The following is a 21,073-nucleotide window of genomic DNA, read 5'->3' on the forward strand; positions in this document are numbered from 1 at the left end:
TGCAAGAATCCAGTCACCTTAAATTATTAACTAACCTCCACACCCAAACTTACTGTCGGGGAACTGGCTCCAAAATCCACCTTTCTAACAGCAATGCATCTTGTTTGATTGCAGGATCATTTAAATCACTCCCTTCTGTGGTGGGCCCTTCATCACTATAGCAACAGTCTGGAAGTAGCATCACTTCTATCATGATAGGAATATTGTTTTTCCACAGTAGCATAACTTCAGACCTGGTTCGTCTGGCTTGACGACACTTAAAAAAAACCAACAACAACAAAAAGCACAATACGAGTTAGATTTAAAATCAGCTTTAAGAGTACATTCAAAAAAAGTAAAAGCATTAAGGGCCCAATCCAGGAAAACACATCTGAGTTTTTCAAATCACAAAGAAGCCTGCAGAGCCATTACCAATGCAAGATGTAATAAAGCTCTAAGGTGGCAATTTAGAGAATTTGTGGGGAAAAGAGAGATCATATAGAGGAGCTTCCCACCAACTGTACTCTGCTACTTGTACTTTTCTCACTCTCTGTAAGTCCCCCCTTCTGGGGTCCAATATCCTGTTGGAGTTGTTAGAATCTTTGGGCCGGAGCAATTCTCCTGCATGGCCAGGGGTGCAGGTTTACTGAGTTCTGGATCAACATGTCTTATTTAGGGACTGAAGAGCCCCAACCTTTCTGCACCAACTCCCCCATCCAACCACCAATGATCAAAACAGAAAAATAAATGTCCAAGATTATCTAGAAATGCAACAAAAATTAGGGAAAAGTCTAAATTTTCCTCAAAAATCCCATTAATGCAAATTATGGTTCTATGCACCTAGACAATAAAAAACTTGATACCATTCTACTATATAGAAGAAGAAGAAGAAGAAGAAGAAGAACACAAGTACATGTTATGTTCTTCAGCAAAATGCCTTATATAGACTATATATTAAGATGTTTGTTAAGGACAGAATTACGCTGTCAGTACTATTTTCAATTACATATTTGTTTAAGGGAAAAAAACAATTTATATAGAGAGTGAGTGACTGTCACTAGTGCTTAACTAGAAAGCTACAGGGCAGATCGTCAGCGGATTTAAATTGCCATAGCTCAACTGACAATGGAGCCATGACAATTCGCATAAGTTGAAGATTCCATGGATTCCCCATAAATACCCCATGGTATTTATCTTGTACTGATATTGTCATACCTGGGCCAATTTGTCGGTGCACTCATGCTTAGATGTTAGTGGCTGACTTGACTGTGCTGGAGGGCAATGGAAACCCTCAGTTCTACCCTTTACAGAAAATTCTGGTGTTCGACCTTCAGTAATCAATAAAGCCAAGGAGACCAGGAATTCCTCAGCTTCATATTCAAAGTATTCATCTAAAGTATCTGTCATTTCACAAGAGAAAAAAAAAATCTTCATTAGTACGAGTTAAAGACAGATTTGTAAAAAAAAAAAACCGTCACAATGAAGTGTTACGCCTCTAGCTTGTTTAAATGAAAGAACCACCCAGTTTCAGCTACAATATTCAGTATGACGTTACATGGTAAATATTTTGTTTCCTCTAATCTGCTACCGTAGATTTCTACCTGCTGCTCATTTAGTCCATTACCCTCACCAATACATCCATCCATCACAAATGTAGAAATGTTTAAAATTTGTCAAAGAGTATACGGACAATCTTAAACCTTAAAATTACTCTATGCTCAGTGCCAAAATCTATGCTATTTAGATTTTATGGGACTAAAGTATCTCTAGTAAAGGTGAGAGAAATCCTGAGAATCTAAACATCTTACTTCTTGTGTACCCGTGTATCACAAAGATCAAAACATTCGCTTTCCAAGAAAAACACTGGTTTCAAATGTGTCTTTACTGTTCTATTAAAGCATTTACAGCTCTAGCATTTTGCAAGATAGGAGACCTTGCAACTGATACTGGTCCCTTGTTCCAGAAGAAGATGAGACAGTTGCAAATGCGTATGCAGAACTAGCATGTAGAAGTTAGTATCTTACAACAGCAAGTAAAAATTGTACTGTATCAAACAGAGCAGACAATGCCTGGACTGCTTACTCTAAGCAACCTTCATTGCTTCAATCAAGCAGTAGTCCAAGACTGACTACCAATGCCTAGACCCAGTGTCATTTTCGGTCTTTGATTACATGAAGTATATAAGAACATTTCTGGGTGGTGTGCCCAAAACTAAAAAGGCAGCTGATAAATTTTATTTCAGAAACAAGAGCTCTGCAAGAGTATAAATAAAGTTTCTGTTTTCTGTTCTTGGCTTACGAAGGCTCCACGGAGGACATGATTAAAAAGAAACTTCTGCTGGAAAGCCAAAGCTGTGTCCCATCAGGTGGGGAGAAGAATACAGAAAATACGGGGATTGTCACAAACATACAAAACTGAAACAATCTATTCTTTATTGTCTAGCATCTAAATCATGGGTGCTGACCCAATCTTGGCAGGCTCTGTTGTGGGTGCAGAAGAGGAACTAAATCCAAGTAGCAATTTTAGAGAATTAGCAAGAGCTTTCAGTGGCTGGAAATAAAAACGAATGGTGAAAATGGAAACACAAACAATTACTTATGAGGATTTGTGCAGGGTAAATAACGTAGCCTTTTGTGATAGATTTCCCAGAAAATAATTATGTATAAAATAACATTTCCAAATGTTTATACATTTGAGATCCCTACCCCATAGCTTTTTATTGTTTCAATGTCTGATTTCATTATATATAAAATATATAAAAAGTTATATAAAAAAGTAATGTTAATTAAATTGATTGTCCTCCCTATCATACCCAAATCATTGTACCACCTTAAGATTTTTATATATTACATTTTTCCTCTTCCCCAACTTTGTTACTACAAATGTAAACTGAGTATGAAGTATTGTAGTTCAAATGCATAAAGTGTCAGTAACAAACAACTGTAGTTATCACTCAATTTGCCAGATTGCCAGGGGTGCTCTGAAATTATTGTCTCTACGAGAAGAAGAAAGAGTTCTGAGAGGTGAACCACTGTTGAATCATACCATCACTAGAATAATACATTGACTGGGTTCTGATGCAGGAAGTTTCAGTGGCATTCTGGCTTGGTGTCATTTATGGCATGGGATAAAGGCCAGAAAGAGGCCAGAATACATAGTAAAATAACCTCCAAAACACTTTGAATAGGAAAAGAGTTAAATATCACTACTTAGAAAATGAAACACAATGTTCTTTTAGAAATTTTTATTATGAATTCCTGCTGCCCAGAAGAGGAGTCAGTTAAGAGTTTAGTTTTTAAATAGTTAACATCACAGCTTTTACACAATCACACAAAGAAAAGTTCCTGAGGAACATGCGGAATATTGTTCCTCTACAACAGGGGTCGGCAACGTTTGGCACGCGGCTCGCCAGGGTAAGCACCCTGGTGGGAAGCCGTGGCCAGCACATCCCTCGCCCGCGCCACTTCTTGCCGCCCCCATTGGCCCGGGACGGCTAACCACGGCCAGTGGGGGCCACGATCGGCCGAACCTGCCACGTCAGCAGGTAAATAAACTGGCCCGGCCCGCCAGGGTGCTTACCCTGGCGAGCCGCGTGCCAAACGTTGCCAACTCCTGCTCTACAAGGTCCAGTCTAAACTAGTACCAAGAATTAAAATTCAACAATCCGCAGTAAAGCAGCAGCTGGCAGTGCTCTTCATAAATGTAATAATGCATAATGTAATACATTCCCTTGTTTTGTGCTTCTATCACATAACTCCTATTGTGGAACGTTTCATGCATTATTTACATATAGCTTCAGACTAACTAGGTCCAAATATTCCTATTGTAAGAAAAATTCAATATATCTTTAGGTATTAAAATGGTTTAGTTACAGAAGAGGACAAAATCCTCTCCCCACTAGAAAGTAAAAGTAAGTTCACTTCAGATGCAGGAGAGAAATAGGAATCATAACAAAGAGGTATTTTTTATTGCATGGGAAAAAAACAGGAACACTACAGTGCACTTTACAATTCTAATTGAAATTTTCTACATTTTATGAAGTCCACAAAAACAGTTACCCATAATGATGAAATGAATATTCTATTCATACTTGCTTTGTACAGTATGCGCCCAGAGTGCCACTATTCTATTGTTTGTATTGGTCAAATTCTGTTCTGAGAAGGCGTACTGGTCATGTGATAATTATTCTCATAATTAATCTTAGCACCATAAGCATTTGGCAAATAGCATGATCGTGAAAGTTCAACAACCAAGGAAAAATCTTCAAACATAGAGGCCTAAGAGTTCCAGACAAAAACCCATGCTTACATGTGCAATTACTACAAACAGCATGTGTAGACTGGGTAAATATAAATAACTAGCTCCTTGTAAGTGTGCTTTTGTCCAGACTATTATACCACTACACTTTTTGCACATGCATTTTTTGCCTATGAATGAAAGGAACAGAGCATGGTATGCATGCAATATCAGCAAGTGGTCTTTTATCTGTCAGAAGTTACAGGTATTAAAAATCGCTGATAAAACCTGCAAACGAAAAAGATTAGTGGAGTAGTAAATAACGAGAACAGGTTACTTATACCAAGTGACCTGGATTGTTTAGTAAACTGGACACATTCAACAACATGCCTTTGATTCAATCAAATGCAAGGTCATACATACAGGATGGGGGATTATGAACTTGAAAACAGAGACCCTGTCCCAGATGTCATGATAGGTAAATAAAAAGTGATTCCCCAGTATGATGCTGTGTCTAAAAGGGCAATCACAAACCTTGCATGCACAAAGAGGGGTGAGGCAATATCACCAATGTATATGGCACTGGAGAAGTCACTGTTGGAATACTGTTTCCAGTTTTGGCATCCATACTTCAAAAAAAGAGGTTGACAACTTGGAGAGGATTTAGAAAAACACTACAAGAATGATTCAAAGTCTGGAAAAACTACCTTTAAATGAGAGACCTAAGGATCTACAGTACATCAACTCTTGAAGAGATGGTTAAGAGGTGCCCTGATAATGATCTACAAGTACCTACACAGGAAGAACATATCTGATACCATGAGCAATTTATTATAGCAGAAAAAATAACAAGATCCAATGGCTGAAAGCTGAGGCTAGAAACATTCAGACTGGAAATTACTCTCACTGTTAAGACTGTGTGCCTTATTAATCACTATAACAGCTTACTGGAGGAGATGGTAGACTCTCTCACTTGAACTTTTAAGATCGGATGTCTTTCTAAACACACATGCTCTAGTGTAGTTCACCTATAAACTATCAGGCTTGCTGCACTAATTACTGAGTGAATTACAGGGTCTGCGTTACACAGAACATCACACCTCAGGATCATAATGGTCCCTGTTCGGGCATTAAAAGCTATAAAAACTGAGTGCTCAGAAAGTATTTTACAATCTTTAATATTAGTGTGGCTTCATGCTATAATATAAACTGATAAAATGAACCACATTTAGTGTGAACACATCCAAGTGTGAGACCAAAACAGTGAGTAAACAAAGAAACTGGGTCTGAAATAAGTACTTGGAAATCAAAATCCAGAATCCCTAAGTGATATTATCAGAGGTTTCTTTAAAATATGTATTGATTTTAACAGAATAAGTATTAAGTCTAAGATATTTAAAAACATTATTGGCAATGAAGAGCATAAGCATTCAACTATTCCTAACATCTACCTATAGTATGTTTTATTTTAAAAGGCAAATAAACTGAACTTTAATACTAGTGGAGAAGTGGAAGGGGAAATAAACATCTCCTATGCATACACAGGCATATGAAGTACCATATAATTACTGTATGCAAAGTTTTATAAAGATCTGGCTAAGGAACCCTTTATGTTCAAATCCTTTTTAACACTATTTGAGGTCTTAAAATAAATCTAGAACTCTCAAGACTTTGCCAATACAGACTATTAAAAAAAGTTGACAGATTTTGCCTCTCTTTCTACTCCACCTACTTAAGATTTCACCCCCATCACAGTTAAGTAGGAGGTGAGGAGTAGTAGGGAAACATAAATGGCCGGATGCATAGTATTTGCATTACCTGTAATTACAACAACATTGTGCCACTTCAGTATTAAAACTGCATAAAGTCAAAAGACAACCATTATATTCTTTTAATACAAGTGCAAACACTAAAATAGCTGCATTAAATACTACCCTTCTAATGAAAAAAGCATAAAAAGAAAGGGCACATTGTTATATTGTATTCTTAATGTAACATGACAGACTGCAGACATATTTGATTTTATGTTTTACAGACATTCTTTAAAAAAAAATAAACAGCAGTTTGTGATAAATATCTTAATTTTATATTAGAATGGGTTTGGCACATTGATTTTTTTAGTGCTATTTGATTTCCTTAGTACATAAGAACTTGTAATGGCTTTATTAAAAAAAAAAAAAAAAAAAAAAAAAAAAGAGACAAGACTATAGACACTGAAGAATATGGTAATTGTTCCTACCCACAGACCAACCCGCTGATGCAAGCTGATGTAGTTGAGGACAAGGGTGGAAAGACAAACTTATAAACACAACACATTAGTATTTAGCTAGAAAAACTATTAGAATGTCTTTTGTGTGAATCAGTCCTGAAAGAAACAAAGCCTGGTTGCAAGGACTAAGAAGGAAATAAATTGCTTCCCCAATCCTCAGGTAATCTGAGGCTGGTTCACTTCCCAGCATAGTTTGGCACAGCCTAAGCCTACCTTAACTTGCACCCAGATGCTACTTGCCCCACAGATCTTGCACATTCAGGAAATAGCTCAAGCACAGTATCATTCTAGCCACACATACTCCTATCCTTTGGACATCTGCTGCCCATCCCAAGAAGCCCCCTACACTGGTAGCTTTTGCAGGAAGGACCCAAAGCCATCTCAGCACCAGCAAGGGGGGCCCCCTGTGCCTGGGATTTTCCTGCAGGGCCTTACAGTGATTTTGTTGCCCCTCTTAGCTGGTGTAGATAGCACAAAGAAGCTGTCGAGCACCAAAGAATTCTCGTATTGACCAGTACCTCTAAGGATCAAACTCTTGGGCCTTGTCCACCTACATCTTACAGAGTTTGCAACTGATTAGCATAAATGGCTTTAAGTTGTGTTTGTATCTGCACATTCCATGGGCTAAGATTCTGACAGTAACTAGGTCAGCTAATTTCGGCTTGTGCCAGGTTATCTTGGCACATAGTTATCTTTCTGTATCCAGTTTGGCATATTCTTTTTTAAAAAAGTGTAGACAGAACACACTATGTTTATACCTGTTTGTGTAACCACTGTCAGTCCTCCTTTCTCCTCATGCTAAATGTGTGGTAGGATATTCTCAGAGAGCACTTCCCCATTATGCTGTAGTACTGATCCATATCCTTTGGATACTCCATCCCCTACAGAAACACCATTGAATAGCCATCCATGTTTTCCTCAAACAGCACTGATATCACCAGGGCCGGCTCTGGCTTTTTTGCCGCCCCAGGCAAAAAAGCCTCCCGCCGCCCCCCGGAGCACGGCTGGAGCCCCGGGAGGAGGGCAGAGAGCCCGGCTGGGGCCCCGCTCTCCCCGGCGACCGAAGCGTCGCGGGGAGGGCAGCGAGCCCAGTCGCGGCCCCGCTTTCCCTGGCGGCCAGAGCGCCGCGGGGAGGGCGGCGAACCCAGTGGCGGCCCTGCTCTCCCTGGCGGCCGGAGCCGGAGCACCACGCTGCGCCGTCCCCCTCCAGGTCCTGCCCCAAGCACAAGCTTGGTGGGCTGGTGCCTGGAGCCGGCCCTGGATATCACTATAGTTAAGAAACATAGTAGGTGCAGGCATACACACAGTTGTGATAGCAGAAAGCTGTTGTATATAAAAGATACTGTTCACTTTGTGTGTAATCAGTTGAACTGACTCTCTCTACCTGGTTACAAAATCATGATTGATTTGAACTGGGTCACGATTAGAACAGTATTCCAAGATTTCAAGGTGCAAATTGTTTGTTGTCAAGAGTGTAAATTGTCAAAGTGTGGAAACCTGGATTAGTGTAAAAAAATTACTTTACTTGTAATTTTATTTCTCTTGAAGTATATTCACAGCAGTCCCACACTCTAGGTCCATACTCCATTAACATGACCACTGAGAGTAAAATCTTTGGTTAACAGACAATATGATTTGTGCCTGCTCTGTAAGAAGCTCTGGTGACCACGGCATTTCCAATGACTAATTCCAATATCAGAGTGTGAAACAGAAGTAGAATAAAATATTATACCTCCTCAAGTTTGTGGGGAAGGTAGACAAGGATCTGCTGTAACTGCACATCATCTGATAACAAGAATTCCAGGAAATTCCTTCTTCCTCTTCTGCCCCATAAGGCTTGAGTTCACAGCAGAACCTTAGTCTTGGAGGCTCCTGAAATCTCCATAGACCATCATGCATTTGATGTATTCTGCACCCGCAGCCTGGGGATACCTTTAGTTTCAGGCTCCTCAGAAGGAGAAACCAGTGAGTGGTGTAATTAGATAACCAAAACAAGAGCAAAAGGTATAAAAGAGCATAAAAATATCCCTAAAAATAACAGATGTGAAAAGAATTTCCTCTTTCAATTTGGGAACATTGATAAGACAAGCTAGAATCACAACAGAATACTGAACTCAAATCACTTCTAATAAAAATTAGTCAGTCCACATGGCTGTCCTTCAAATCTCTTCCTGGGAGCTAATCTGAACTCAGCTACAAAAGCAGACATTCCTCCAAATAAATGTTCCTTAACATAACCTTGAAGTTGCAGACCTCATAAGGAACAACAAACAATGCCATCAGACAGCTATTTAGACACGGTTCTCTTGGATACAATAACTAGTAATACAGGGGCAAAAGAAAACAAGGGGGAGAGAGCAACAGATATTAAAGGCTTTGCTCCCTTTCAAATAACAGCTCTGGGACCTTTTCATTTTAAGCTTACAGAGAACAGCCTTTCTGGACAGGCATGTGGAAAGAACACTTGCAGGGTGGCTACTTAAGTCAGATTAAACCACCATCTTTGGAAGGAATTTAGGATCAAGTGTACAACACTACCTTATTCTTATGAAAAAGCACAAGGTAAATTAGTAACTAAGACCTGAATCTTACTAACTCTGCAAATTGAAGACACTAGGAGTCTAGTTTTCATTTTAGAAACACATTTCTGGGTGGTAAAGTGGCTTAGTAAGGATGGCATTACTACCCCACAAGAAAAAGGTATTTTAATGGGGTTTCTTCAAATTCCCATCTGATTATTATACTAGAGGCTATAGAGGAACTTTAATGTACTTATACAGTGCCAAAAATAGTAGCCAGATAAATCTTAAGGATTCCTTTTACCTAGACTGACAGAGAAAAATGATAAGCAAGTAGTTTTCATGTGGGGTAAGTAACATGAATTCCTATGGGCCTTCTCGTGACGGTCTACAAATGTTTTCCACTGACTTTGGTAGTTATCTTCTGGTAAGATAGGACTTCACTGGAGAAAGACCTTTAAGGAAAGAAAACCTATAAGGGCTCTAGAAACTCATATCCATGCCCTCTTGAAGTTTCTTTATCTTTTTCTCTTTCAGCTGTTTCCTTTGCCTTTAAACACACACACTCAATTCAATAGACCTCACTGAAACGATGCACGCTTTCAGTTGCCATTGTGATAGGGAAAGGGGATCCTAGGTCAGCATGCAGAGAGGTTCTCTGGTTCTGTTTGATCATACATAAGATTTCAGCCTGATGGGACTGGATACCACCAATACTAGCATGAGTGGGACCCACATTTGCCTCTGCCATTAAAGAGCTATTAATTTTGTAGAACTTGTCTTTCCAACTTAGTTAGGACCTTTGCTGTTAGAGGGAAAGAGAAGTGTGAAAATGCATTTCTGTGGGCGGATAATCATTCTACTCAAAAGAAACTGGACTAGGACTTATTGTGTCCAGTAGAATTTTCCTTTCCCACCAAGCAAACTGAACTCAAGTTTCAGTGCACATAACCTTAATCAGTTGTCATCTTTTCAAAGAAGTAGAGTTGTTCACAAAGACATCATTTTGAATATTGTGGCAGTTGAGATAGCTGAAGTCCACGACGGACCTCAGCCCTTCTGTGTTTCTAGATATGAGGAAGTACCTAAAAACAAACATCTGAGTTTTATGACATTTATTGATTTTTTTAGCAGTCTCTTCTGGATAACACAGATATGGAGAACATCTTCATATGGGCAATTTGGAGATACTTCTCTGAAGGAAATTTTGTAGCCTTGCTTGACAACACAAAACCCCCAGATCTATATATGATATAACCAGGGACATAACCCTTTACATTCCTCCTACAAGATACAAGGTATATGCTGGCCTATTGGCTGTATGCACGTAAAAGCTGAGGTTTTCAAAGCTTAGAATTTTGGAGCTGAAACCCTTCTGTCTCAGTTGATACTCAATGCCAAATGTCCTGAGTCTTTAAGCACCAAGTGTCCTTGAGTCTGGTCCTGGAAGGGTGGGCCAAGTTCTGTTTTTCCCTCTCTCCTCACCATGAGAGGATGGAGCCAGAGGACAGACCATGGAACAAAGATAACAGAACGTGGCCTTTATTCTTTTTAGTTTTCATAAGATTAGCCTTCACTTACTCCACAAAACAAGTTTATTTTGTCATAAGCTTTTACAGTAGCTCCTGTTGAAGACTAAACACTTGCAACAATCGCCTATTTTGGAGGCAGCTACATCATGTCAAAGGCGTTCTCTTACTCGGCCATCACCAAAAGGCTTTTGTCATTTATCACTTTATAGTTTTGGGGAAGAAGATAAATTCAAGCATGAACAAGCCACTCTCTAAAGGGTGGTCTGGTACCTATTCACTTGAACCGGTAACTCCTTATGTGGGCAGCAAGAATGGAGGGTTAATAGATTTTCCATTCTAGAGTATGGGATCACAGTGCAGGGATGCTCAGCTGTGAGTCTTGACTACCGATAGCTATCTCATGCACCAGACTCAAGGGGTGTTAGGTTTCCCCTCTAATCTCCTGCAGCAAGGGTGCAACTCAATGTAAACTAGGATTTCAATGCAGGATATTTGGGGGTCTACAAAGTAAACAAGTCCTCAGTCATCACAGTGACACAATCAAGCTCAGATCCCACCAAGAGAATCTAGTTTATTGCTGACCACACTCCCCAGAAAGTTCTTTTGGAGTGTTAGAAGACTTGCGACTCATATATACAAGTGACTAGAGGTTCTTACCCATATCATCCCTTTTTCAGGTGGGAATCAGGATGACAAGTATGCTAACTCCAACTGCATTGAGATGACCAATGTGGATGGCATCATTAGTGTTCCAAGAACTGGTATAAAGTACATTGAGGCACCGGTAACTAGGATGCTGGGACTGATGCCGTATACTTGGGACACACGATACCTGTGACCTTGAGCAGGTTCTGCTGAGATAATTACTCAGTCAGTAAGATGCGACATGTACATTTAGAATGCAGCTGAGGTAATGTGATGTGGTGCTTTCCCCTCTGGTCACAATAAGACTAGATAGCTTGATGCTTTCCATTGGTTCCAACAAAGAGGATACAGCTAAATGCTTTAAAAATGTCCAAGCACACCATTTGGATTTTTCTTGCCACATATGCAGCAAGGCATCCACCACAGGAATCGTATCTTGGTACATTTGAAGACTTGCTCTTTAATGTCCTTCAAGTCAAGTGTGTATTGACCATCCCCTAGTCAACAGATACCTTCAGAGTTCCTTGATGCTCACTTTAAAAAAGTGATCTTGGCACTGATCCAGTACCAAGCCCATAGTGCTTTCCCAGCATTGTTATATTTGTCTGTTAGGGGCACCGGGCATTGTGTTACTTCACCAGGCACTTACTACAGCTGCTGAGCGTCTTTCTCTCAAAATACTTGCAAGATAAAAATAGAGGGAGGGAAACAAGATGACAGTGCAGTAGCACTCTTTATAAAACCCTTTTAAAAACTGTTAAAAGGAAGTTCTTGAAAGGAGAAGAAAAGAGGACATTTGTGCTTCAGATGTCTCGGTCACCAAAAAAAGCAAGTTTTTTTTTTCTCCAATAGACAATTCATTAGAGAAAAGACACTTAGCAGACAGATAGTATTCAGGTTAAGTATGAGATAAGACACTCAAATCCCTTAAGCTATACTGAGGCAGCCTTCGTGGCACAGTCAGAAGTAACAGTTGCACAGAGAGCTCCTTCACGGTCAGCTGTTAGAAAAGAACTAGCGACAAGAGGTACTGAAGTCACCAGGAGGAATGAGTACAGAGAATGAACTAGGTCACAGGGAATTATCTAGGTAGACCACGGACCCCATTGTTTGCTGCAATACCCATTTTTAGAGAAGAGAGCTACTTTCATCTTTCAACTTCCCTTTATCCTGGCTCCCCATCATCCCCCCACCCCCAAAACCTTCTCTAGTGTTACAACCTATTCCTAACTTGTTTCAGTCTATAACTGATCTTGTGGCATCCTTCTGGACAGGAGTCTTCTCAGAACAGACTTCACACAAAAAAAATCCTCTCACTAGCCACCCAGGTTATGTCTATAATACAATTAAACACCCGCAGTTGACCCATGTCACCTAACTTGGGCTCGCAGAGCTCAGGCTAAGGGAATGTTTAACTGCAGTGTAGACATTTGTGCTTGGGCTGGAGCCCGGGTTCTAGGATCCTGCAAGGGAGGGGAGGATCCCAGAGCCCAGGCTCCAGCCTGAATGTCTACACCCCAATTAAACAGCCCCTTAGCCCAAGTCCAAGTCAGCTGACACAGGCTAGCTGCAGGTGTTTAACTGCACTGTACACATACCTTCAGGCTACATTCAGCTTCAGTATGTTTTATTTAAGTATTTGTAGTTTACTCCATCTTGGGAAAACCACAGGCCAAAGGACGTTGTAGGACATATTATTAGCCCATCAGGAATTGAGAGACTCATGAAAGAATAGATAGTGCAGTATCATGAAGTTCCTCAGGTAAATGATTTTTCCACTTCCCAAAGTTCTTTTCAAGCAGGCACCTAAAAGGCCTGCTTTCAGTTTTGGTGGAGTAGGATTATGAATGATTCAGGAAAAAAAAAAAAAATCTTTCTACTTTTGACAAACTGTCAAGGCCATGATTTTTTATTTGCTTTGGAAGTTTTAGTTATGAGGATGAAGGAAAAAGCGTTACATCCCTAAAAATTAGGAAAAAAACCTTAATTTTAAAATAAGCACCAGCGCCTATTATAGAAGTATGAGTACACAGAACATGTCTTTTAACAGCTACAGAATAATAGAATTGTGTGTGTCACAGTGCATAATATAACTATTTTACAAGCTGCTATGACATACTGATTAAAATCTTTTTGTATTCAAGAGGACTAAAATTACATAGGATCAAAAATTTCTACTGCTTAAACCAAATATGGGTTTTAAAGATTCTATTTTACCATATTTTCCTTATCCTAAGTTGTTATATATGTGCAAAACAGTGGATATTAGGTTAATAGGTGTCATTTTTAAATACAGTACATTTACAGAATGATTTTGAGTAGTTTTATATAATACAATATTAACTCTTACATGACAACGTGATTTATGTATTATTGGGAAAAAACTAAATTAAATTGGCTCTGCTTACCTGAGGGGTAGCCATTGTCTCCTGCCTTGGTTAAATTCATTTTTATTACATCTCAATAACATGTCTAAGCCAAGTATTAACATTCCACTTGTAGTTAGTTCCCCAGTACTTTATCTTCTGTCCTCTTTTTCATTGTCAGCCACCCTCTATGGATAATGAGTTTTTGACTTCAGTAAAACCTCATTTGAGTTTCTTTTTCTATGTACCAATGTCCCCTCCCCTAAATTCCCACTCAATTTAATTTATAATTTATTTTATTTTTATATACATATATGATTTAATTTAAAAATGGTCAGGAGACAGAATTTTAAGGATATTAACAGCATGCAATTTCTTTTTATAAAGGGTTCTGTTATGCTACACACTGATTACATTTGTGCAGTATTCACAAGGTACCCAAAACACTATTATGGTAAATATTTGTGAATACAGATATTAGTCAGGTAAATTAAAAGGATGGCAAGGTTCACTGAGGCTTCTCTAATTTTCTCTACTACTCTTTCCTAGAACAATACTCCTCAGTGAATCACAACAGATATCCTTACACAAGCCACAAGATTACACCAGTGGGACTATTCCTCCTCATTCCTAAGCAGTGGATGAACATGTAACTCAAGAATCTTGCTTAAAATCAGAGTTCTGGCCCATTCTACAACATCAATAAGTCCGACATACAGAACAAGAATATATGTAATTAGGTAATCTTTATGCCATTGCCAATATTTTGGAGAATCTTTTACTACGGGGGTTTTCAAACGGTGGGTTGCAACTCAGTACTGGGTCGCGGAATGTAAGGTATTGGGACGCGGTGGCTCTGGTCAGCACCGCCGACCGCACCATTAAAAGTCCTGTCGGCGGTGCTGCTCGGCTAAGGCAGGCTAGTCCCTATCTGTTCAAACACTGCGCTGCAGCCAGCAGCAGGTCCGGCTCCTAGGCTGGGGGGGCCACGGGGCTCCACACACTGCCTCCGCCCCGAGCACCAGCTCCGCACTCCCATTGGGGGAGCGGTGCTTGCGTGCCTCCGCCTAGGAGCCAGACCTGCCACTGGCTGCTTCTGGGGCGCAGCACAGTCTGTGGTGCCAAGACAGACAAGAAGCCTGCCTTAGCACCCCTGCTGCGCCACTGACTGGGAGCCGGCCAAGGTAAGTCCACACCCTACCCCACACACCAATCCCCTGCGCTAGCCCTGAGCCCCCCCCCCCTGCAAACCCAGAGCCCCTTCCTGCACCCCAATCCACACATCCCTGGCCCCACCCCAGAGCCTGCACTTCCAGCCCAGAGCCATGACCCCCTCCTGCACACCAACCCCCTACCCCAGTCCTGAGCCCCTCTCACACCCCAAACCTTTCATCCCCAACTCCGTTGGGTCGTGGGCATCAACAATTTTCTTCAACTGGGTTGCCAGGAAAAAAGTTAGTAAACCACTGTTTTACTACACAGTGAAAGACACCAAATCTTCCATTCGGCACTTGAGCGAGACCAGTTATATTATTAAACAGTAGTTTAAACACACAGCATAGCTATAGCTGAACAGCTAATGATGACAAGCTATTACTTTGCCAAATATTAAAGTCTGCTTCTCTAATTGCCCAAGTGGAGACTTATTTGCATAAACTTGATTTGCCTAGGGTAAGCAAATCATTACAAAAGACTGACAATACTGTGATGCACTCAACTAGTAGCACAAATGAAAGCACTGTAATAATTTCCCTGTGTTGTTAAAGGAACTTGACCTACATTAAAAAAAAAAACGAAACAAAACGAAACAAAAAACAGGACACAAAAGAAACACACATTCAGCTAAGTCTTGTATTTTCACTCCAAATAAAAAAAACAGAGCAGTTACATATGGCTATAAAAACTATTCCAGGGCTATTAGTACACATGATATTATATCAGATGCCCACTTTAAAATGCCACAAGTAGTAATTTCTCTTCCTGCTCCTCAGAGATATATATGGTAAATTAATTTTTAAAAAACCCTCTCACCTTAATTTATCCAGATGCATGTAACATTGGATCCAGGTATAAAATGAAAGGGAGAACATATCTTCAGTAAAGTATATATTTAATATTTTTAAAACAACATTTTGAAACTTTTAAGTTCAAAATTTAATTCTCAAGCTCATAACTTGGGAAGCAAAATTTTCAATAAGCTAACTTGTCACCTTGTCAAATTTAGTACCAATGGAGTCTCTGAAAAAAGTCTAAAATCATTGAGAAACAAGTTTGTGCTATAATAGGAAGAATTTATTTGTTCCAGTCCCTCTCCTCAGCCCCATCTCACTATTTTTAAAACCTTATTGCATTAAAGGAGCACCACGCTGTTTGACAGGCCTTTCTTTCCTTTCTTGCATCCTGCCTGCTCCCATCCCCTTTTTTGTTCAGATCAACAATATAATTAAAATTGTATTTCTAGTATGATTTGAAGAAAAAGAACTACAAAAATGTTGAATGTAAATCATGTGAGTTTAATATTTTCAAGCTGACACTGTTAATCACAAGTGTGTAAAAATTCTATGTCCATTTGAAAGGAGAACCCACCTTCATAAACATTTAGTCAAAACTGGAAAAAAATTAAGCATTTAAAATTACTTCCTTCAATTTACACACCTTCTCTATGCAGCCCTTTGTTTCCACTGTAAACCATACTGGAATCCTTGTGTAAAGGAAGTTGCCTCCTAGCTGCAAATGGGCTACACTGGCAGTATCTGAGAGATCCAGATGTCTGCAGTGGTTAAAACAAAATGTTCAGCTTTGGGTGCATATTTAGCCTCTCCGTGCAAGACATTTTTTCACAAAGAAGGCAGAGTAAGAGTGCACATAGCAACAGCACTCACAGCTGATTGGGTGGAAGGCGTGCTTAAACCCTTTACTGCTCGTAAGGTCTACTACAGTTTCCTGTCTGCTTGGCAGCAGTATCTTGTTTTCTTTTCTCCTCTTGTGAACTCAGCTGTGTTTGGGCAAACAGAGAGGAAAGAACAGCAGAAAGACCAGTACAAAGTATTAGAAGCTACTAAAAATGGTACTGAAGTGCTATTAAAAATAAAAATATGCAAACTGACCTAATTATTTACACACACACACACACACACACACACACACACAACATTGTATGAAGGGTGAAGTGTCAGGGAATTCATTTGTTACACTGTATAAAGATTTCACAGTATTACATTTACACAGAGGAACTCTTAGTGCAAGGAAAGCATTCACAATTAAAAATAACCCTACCAAATAAGAGTATCAATCGACAATAAGGACACATACTATATCACAGTAAACTGAATATTAGATGGGCAAATTTACAAAACGCTGTGCAATGGGAAAAATATATACACACTGTACATAGAAAACCCTTGTGGTTTAGCCAAGTATTATATATATTATATAGACATTTTACCATGTGTATCAATTAACTATGTATTCAGAGTGTGTGTAGGAAAAAAGTTACCCAATTTTCACATATCAACAGATCTCTGAGCCATGGCAAATATAGCACCTATCTATAAAAAGAGGAATAAGGACAGCCCAGGGAATTATAGACCACTCAGCTTAACTTCAATACCCAGAAAGAAAATGGAGCAAATAATCAACAATTTGTGAGCACAAGATAATAAGGTGATAAGTAACAGTCAACATGGATTTTCAAGAACAAACCAAGCCAATATCCTTCTTTGATAGGGTAAAAAGACTTATGGATAGGAAAGAAGCAGTATATGTGATACATCTCAACTTTAGTAAGGCTTTTGATACTGGCTCAAGTGACCTCATAAACAAACTAGGGAAATATAGCCTAGACTAACCTCCTTTAAGGTGAGTGCACAATTTATTGGAAAAACCACACTCAGAGTAGTTATCAATGGTTCACAGTCTAGCTAGAATGGCATATCGAGTGATGTCCCGCAGGGATCTGTCTTGGGTCCAATTCTATTCAATGTCTTTATAAATAATTTGGATAATGACATAGAAAGTACATTTATAAAGTGTGCGGATGATACCAAGCTGGGAAGGGCTGTAAGCACGCTGGAGAACAGGACTAGAATTCAAAATGAGCTTGACAAACTGAAGAAATAGTTTGATATCAATAGGATGAAATTCAATAAGGATAAGTGCAGTGTACTACACTTAGGAAGGAATTATCAACTGCACAAATACAACATGGGAAATGATGGCCTAGGAAGGAGTACTGCAGAAAATAATCTGGCATTTACAGTGGATCACAAACTAAATATGAGTCAACAATGGAATACTGTTGCTAAAAGAACGAACATCATTCTGAGATGTATTAGCAGGAGTTTTGTGAGCAAGACATGAGAAGTAATTCTTCCACTCTACTCAGCACTGATAATGCCTCAATTGGAGTACTGGGTACAGTTCCGGGCACCACACTTTGGGAAAGATTGGACTTTCTCCAATTTGTCCATGAGGAGAACAACAAAAATGATTAAAAAAAAAAAATCTAGAAAACGTGACCTATGAGGAAAGACTGAAAAAACTGGGTTTGTTTAGTTTAGAGAAGTGAAGACTGAGGAGGGACATGACAACAGTTTTCAAGTAGGTAAAAGGTTGTTATAAAGAGCAGGGTGATAAATTTTTCTCCTTATCCACTGAGGACAGGACAAAGAGTAATGGGCTTGAATTGCAGCAAGAGAAATTTAGTTTAGACATTAAGAAAAACTTCATAACTGTAAGGGTAGTTAAGCACTGAAAAAAATTACCTAGGGTACAACCATGTTGAAAAAAAACAAACAAAAAAACAAACAAAAAAGAACACCTGGGGCACCAAGTGTCAGGGCCCAGATTAACTGACTCAGGCTCACTGATTTTGGGCTGTAGAGCTAAAAAAAGCAGCATAGACTTTTGGTCTTGGACTGGAACCCAGATTCTGAGACCCTCCCTGGATTTCAGAGCCTGGGCTCCAGCCCAAGCCCAAATGTCTACACTGCTATTTTTAGCCCAGGAGCCCAGGCTCAGAGAACCCAAGTCAATTGACCCAGTCTCTGAGACTTGTTTTCCTTTGCAGTATAGACATCCCAAAGTCTACATTCCAGCCAATGCAAATTTACTTCCTAAAACAGGTTCTAGTTCTTTGTCTAGTCCAGTTTTAAAATGACTCAAGAGAAAGACAATTACAGTCTAACAGTTCTCACCATTAGAACACACACACTGGGTGAGGAAAATTTTCATCCCATTATTCATTTTCATACCTCTTTGCACTACGTACTCTAATTCTTAGACCTACTTAGTATTTACATTCTTTAAAGAATTGGTGTCTTAGTAGCTATCTGGCCATGCTATACATATTTTGATTTTAATCTTTCCTCGCAGGTCAGTCTATTCAGCCCTTTAATCATTTGTTGCTCTTCGTATGAATCCAATTTGTTAAGATATTTCTAATGTTGCAGAGCCCAATAATGCATGCAGTAGTCTAGATGCAGTCTCAATAGTAACTTTGCTATGTTACTAAATTTTACTGTGTTGCAAAACAATTATGAAAAACTAAAATTAGCTGCCATGATACTGGCCATGACTTAGTAGTCAATGTAGACCAGGCCTCATTGTGTGCATCACGTCTGCAACTGCACATCAGGCAGCATACTTTAACTGTGCCTTCTAACGCATCCACAATATATCTCATAACAACACAGCTACTGACATCTCAATGCCTGTAAGTATACCCAAACAAAAGAAGTACAATGATAGTCAGCCAAGCTGACCTTAGTGAATTTTAACCACTCAGCACAAGCATTTTCCAAAAAAAGAAAGAGACACAAAAACTGAACATTATGGAATAATTGACAAATACCAACACAAGGCTATTAAAATAAAACTGAAACATTTAACCTTGAAGCGTTAGATTAATATTAGACTGCATTCAGTTTCCTCTTCCCTATTCTTTCTTTCATCAAGCTCCTTGCCCTCTACCTTTAAATACATGACTGTCTCCCTTATCCTATAACAGGGATCGGCAACCTCTGGCACGCAGCCCGCTAGGGTAAGCCCCCTAGAGGGCTGGGCTGGTTTGTTTACCTGCCAGGTCCGCAGGTTCGGCTGATCGCAGTTCCCACTGGCTGCAGTTTGCCGTTTTAGGCCAATGGGGGCTGCAGGAAGTGACACGGGCCGACGGATGTGCTGGCCGCCGCTTCCTGCAACCCCCATTGGCCTGGAGCAGTGAACCACAGCCAGTGGGAGCTGTGATCGGCCGAACCTACGGACACGGCAGGTAAACAAACTGGCCTGGCCTGCCAGGGTAACAGGCCGCGTGCCAAAGGTTGCCAATCCCTGTCCTATAACAAACGTCCTGCTCTTCACTTCCAAATTCCTTGAGCATTGTAATCCACTCCTGCTGTTTCAATTTCATAAGCAGTTAGGCCTGGTCCACTCTAGAAAATTAGGTCAGTTTAACTACATCTGTCAGGGATGTGAAAAATCCACACCCCTGAGCAGTGTAGTTAAGCTGAACTAAGTCCCTGTGTTGACTAGGTCGACAGAAGAATTTTTCCATCTACATAGCTACCCCATCTCAGGGAGATGGATTACCTACACTAACAGGAGAGCCTCTACCATCAGCATAGGTAGTGTTTACTCTGAAGCAGGGCAGCTGTGCTACTTAGGGTTGCCAACTTTCTAATCACAGAAAACCGCACACCCTGCCCTGCCCCTTCTGAGACCCCGCCCCCTGCTTGCTTCATCCCACCTCCCTCTGTCGCTCACTCTCCCCCACCCTCTTTCACTTACACTGGGCTGTGGCAGGGGGCTGGGGTGTGGGAGGGCTCCAGCTGGGGGTGCAGGCTCTGGGGTGGGGCCAGGGATGAAGGGTTTGGGGTGCGGGAGAGGGCTCCGGGCTGGGGTAGAGGGTGCGGGGGGGGTATGGGCTCTAGGCGGCAGGCTCTGGATAGGGCCAGAAATGAAGGGTTCAGGGTGCAGGAGAGGGCTCCAGGCTGGACCAGGGTGCAGGAGGGGGTGAGGGCTCCAGCTGGGGGTGCAGGATCTGGGGTGGGGCCGGGATGAGGGGTTTGGGGTGCAAGAGGGGGCTCCGGGCTGGGACAGGGGGTTGGCGTGCTGGGGAGGTGACGGCTCCGGCTGGAGGTGTGGGCTCTGGGGTGGGTCCGGGGATGAGGGGTTTGGGGTGCAGTGTCCCGGCGGCACTTACTGCGGCTTCCAGGAAGCGGCCAGCACGTCCAGTCCCTAGGTGTATGGGCAGCCAGGGAGGCTCCACGCACTGTCCTCGTGCCTGCAGGTGCCACCCCCACAGCTCCCACTGGTCGCTGTTCCTGGCCAATGGGAGCTGCGGAACCAGCACTTGCAGCGGGGGCAGCGCGTGGAACCTCCCTGGCCATCCATGTGCACAGGGGCCGCAGGGAGCTGGCGGCCACTTCCAGGACCCACACGGAGCCAGGGCAGGCAGGGAGCCTGCCTTAGCTCCGGGCCCCCGTTGTACCAGACTTAACAGACCAGTCAGCGCCACCAGGGTCCCTTTTT

General features: G+C 41.0%; 1 protein-coding gene across 12 annotated transcripts in view; it reads right to left on the reverse strand.

Moving 5' to 3' along the window:
• ATOSA (atos homolog A) overlaps positions 1-21,073 on the reverse strand; it is a 95,526-nt gene that overhangs the window by 20,072 nt on the left and 54,381 nt on the right. For 8 of the 12 annotated variants that reach the window (XR_010591013.1, XR_010591012.1, XR_010591015.1 and 5 more), the window contains 2 exons: positions 1,195-1,379; positions 54-256 (listed from right to left, as the gene is read on the reverse strand). Coding sequence is in view for 8 of the 12 variants with exons in the window: in XM_065559451.1 (XP_065415523.1) it covers positions 54-256; positions 1,195-1,379 (388 nt within the window). In the remaining 4 variants the exon portion in view is untranslated. Of the gene's footprint in view, positions 1-53; positions 257-1,194; positions 1,380-8,216; positions 8,430-16,201; positions 16,317-16,428; positions 16,543-21,073 lie in introns of those variants that run through there. The other 4 variants (XM_065559453.1, XM_065559452.1, XM_065559454.1 and 1 more) reach the window with 4 other exon arrangements.

The sequence above is a fragment of the Chrysemys picta genome, chromosome 10, assembly GCF_011386835.1.
Source record: "Chrysemys picta bellii isolate R12L10 chromosome 10, ASM1138683v2, whole genome shotgun sequence".
Lineage (NCBI taxonomy): Eukaryota > Metazoa > Chordata > Testudines > Emydidae > Chrysemys > Chrysemys picta.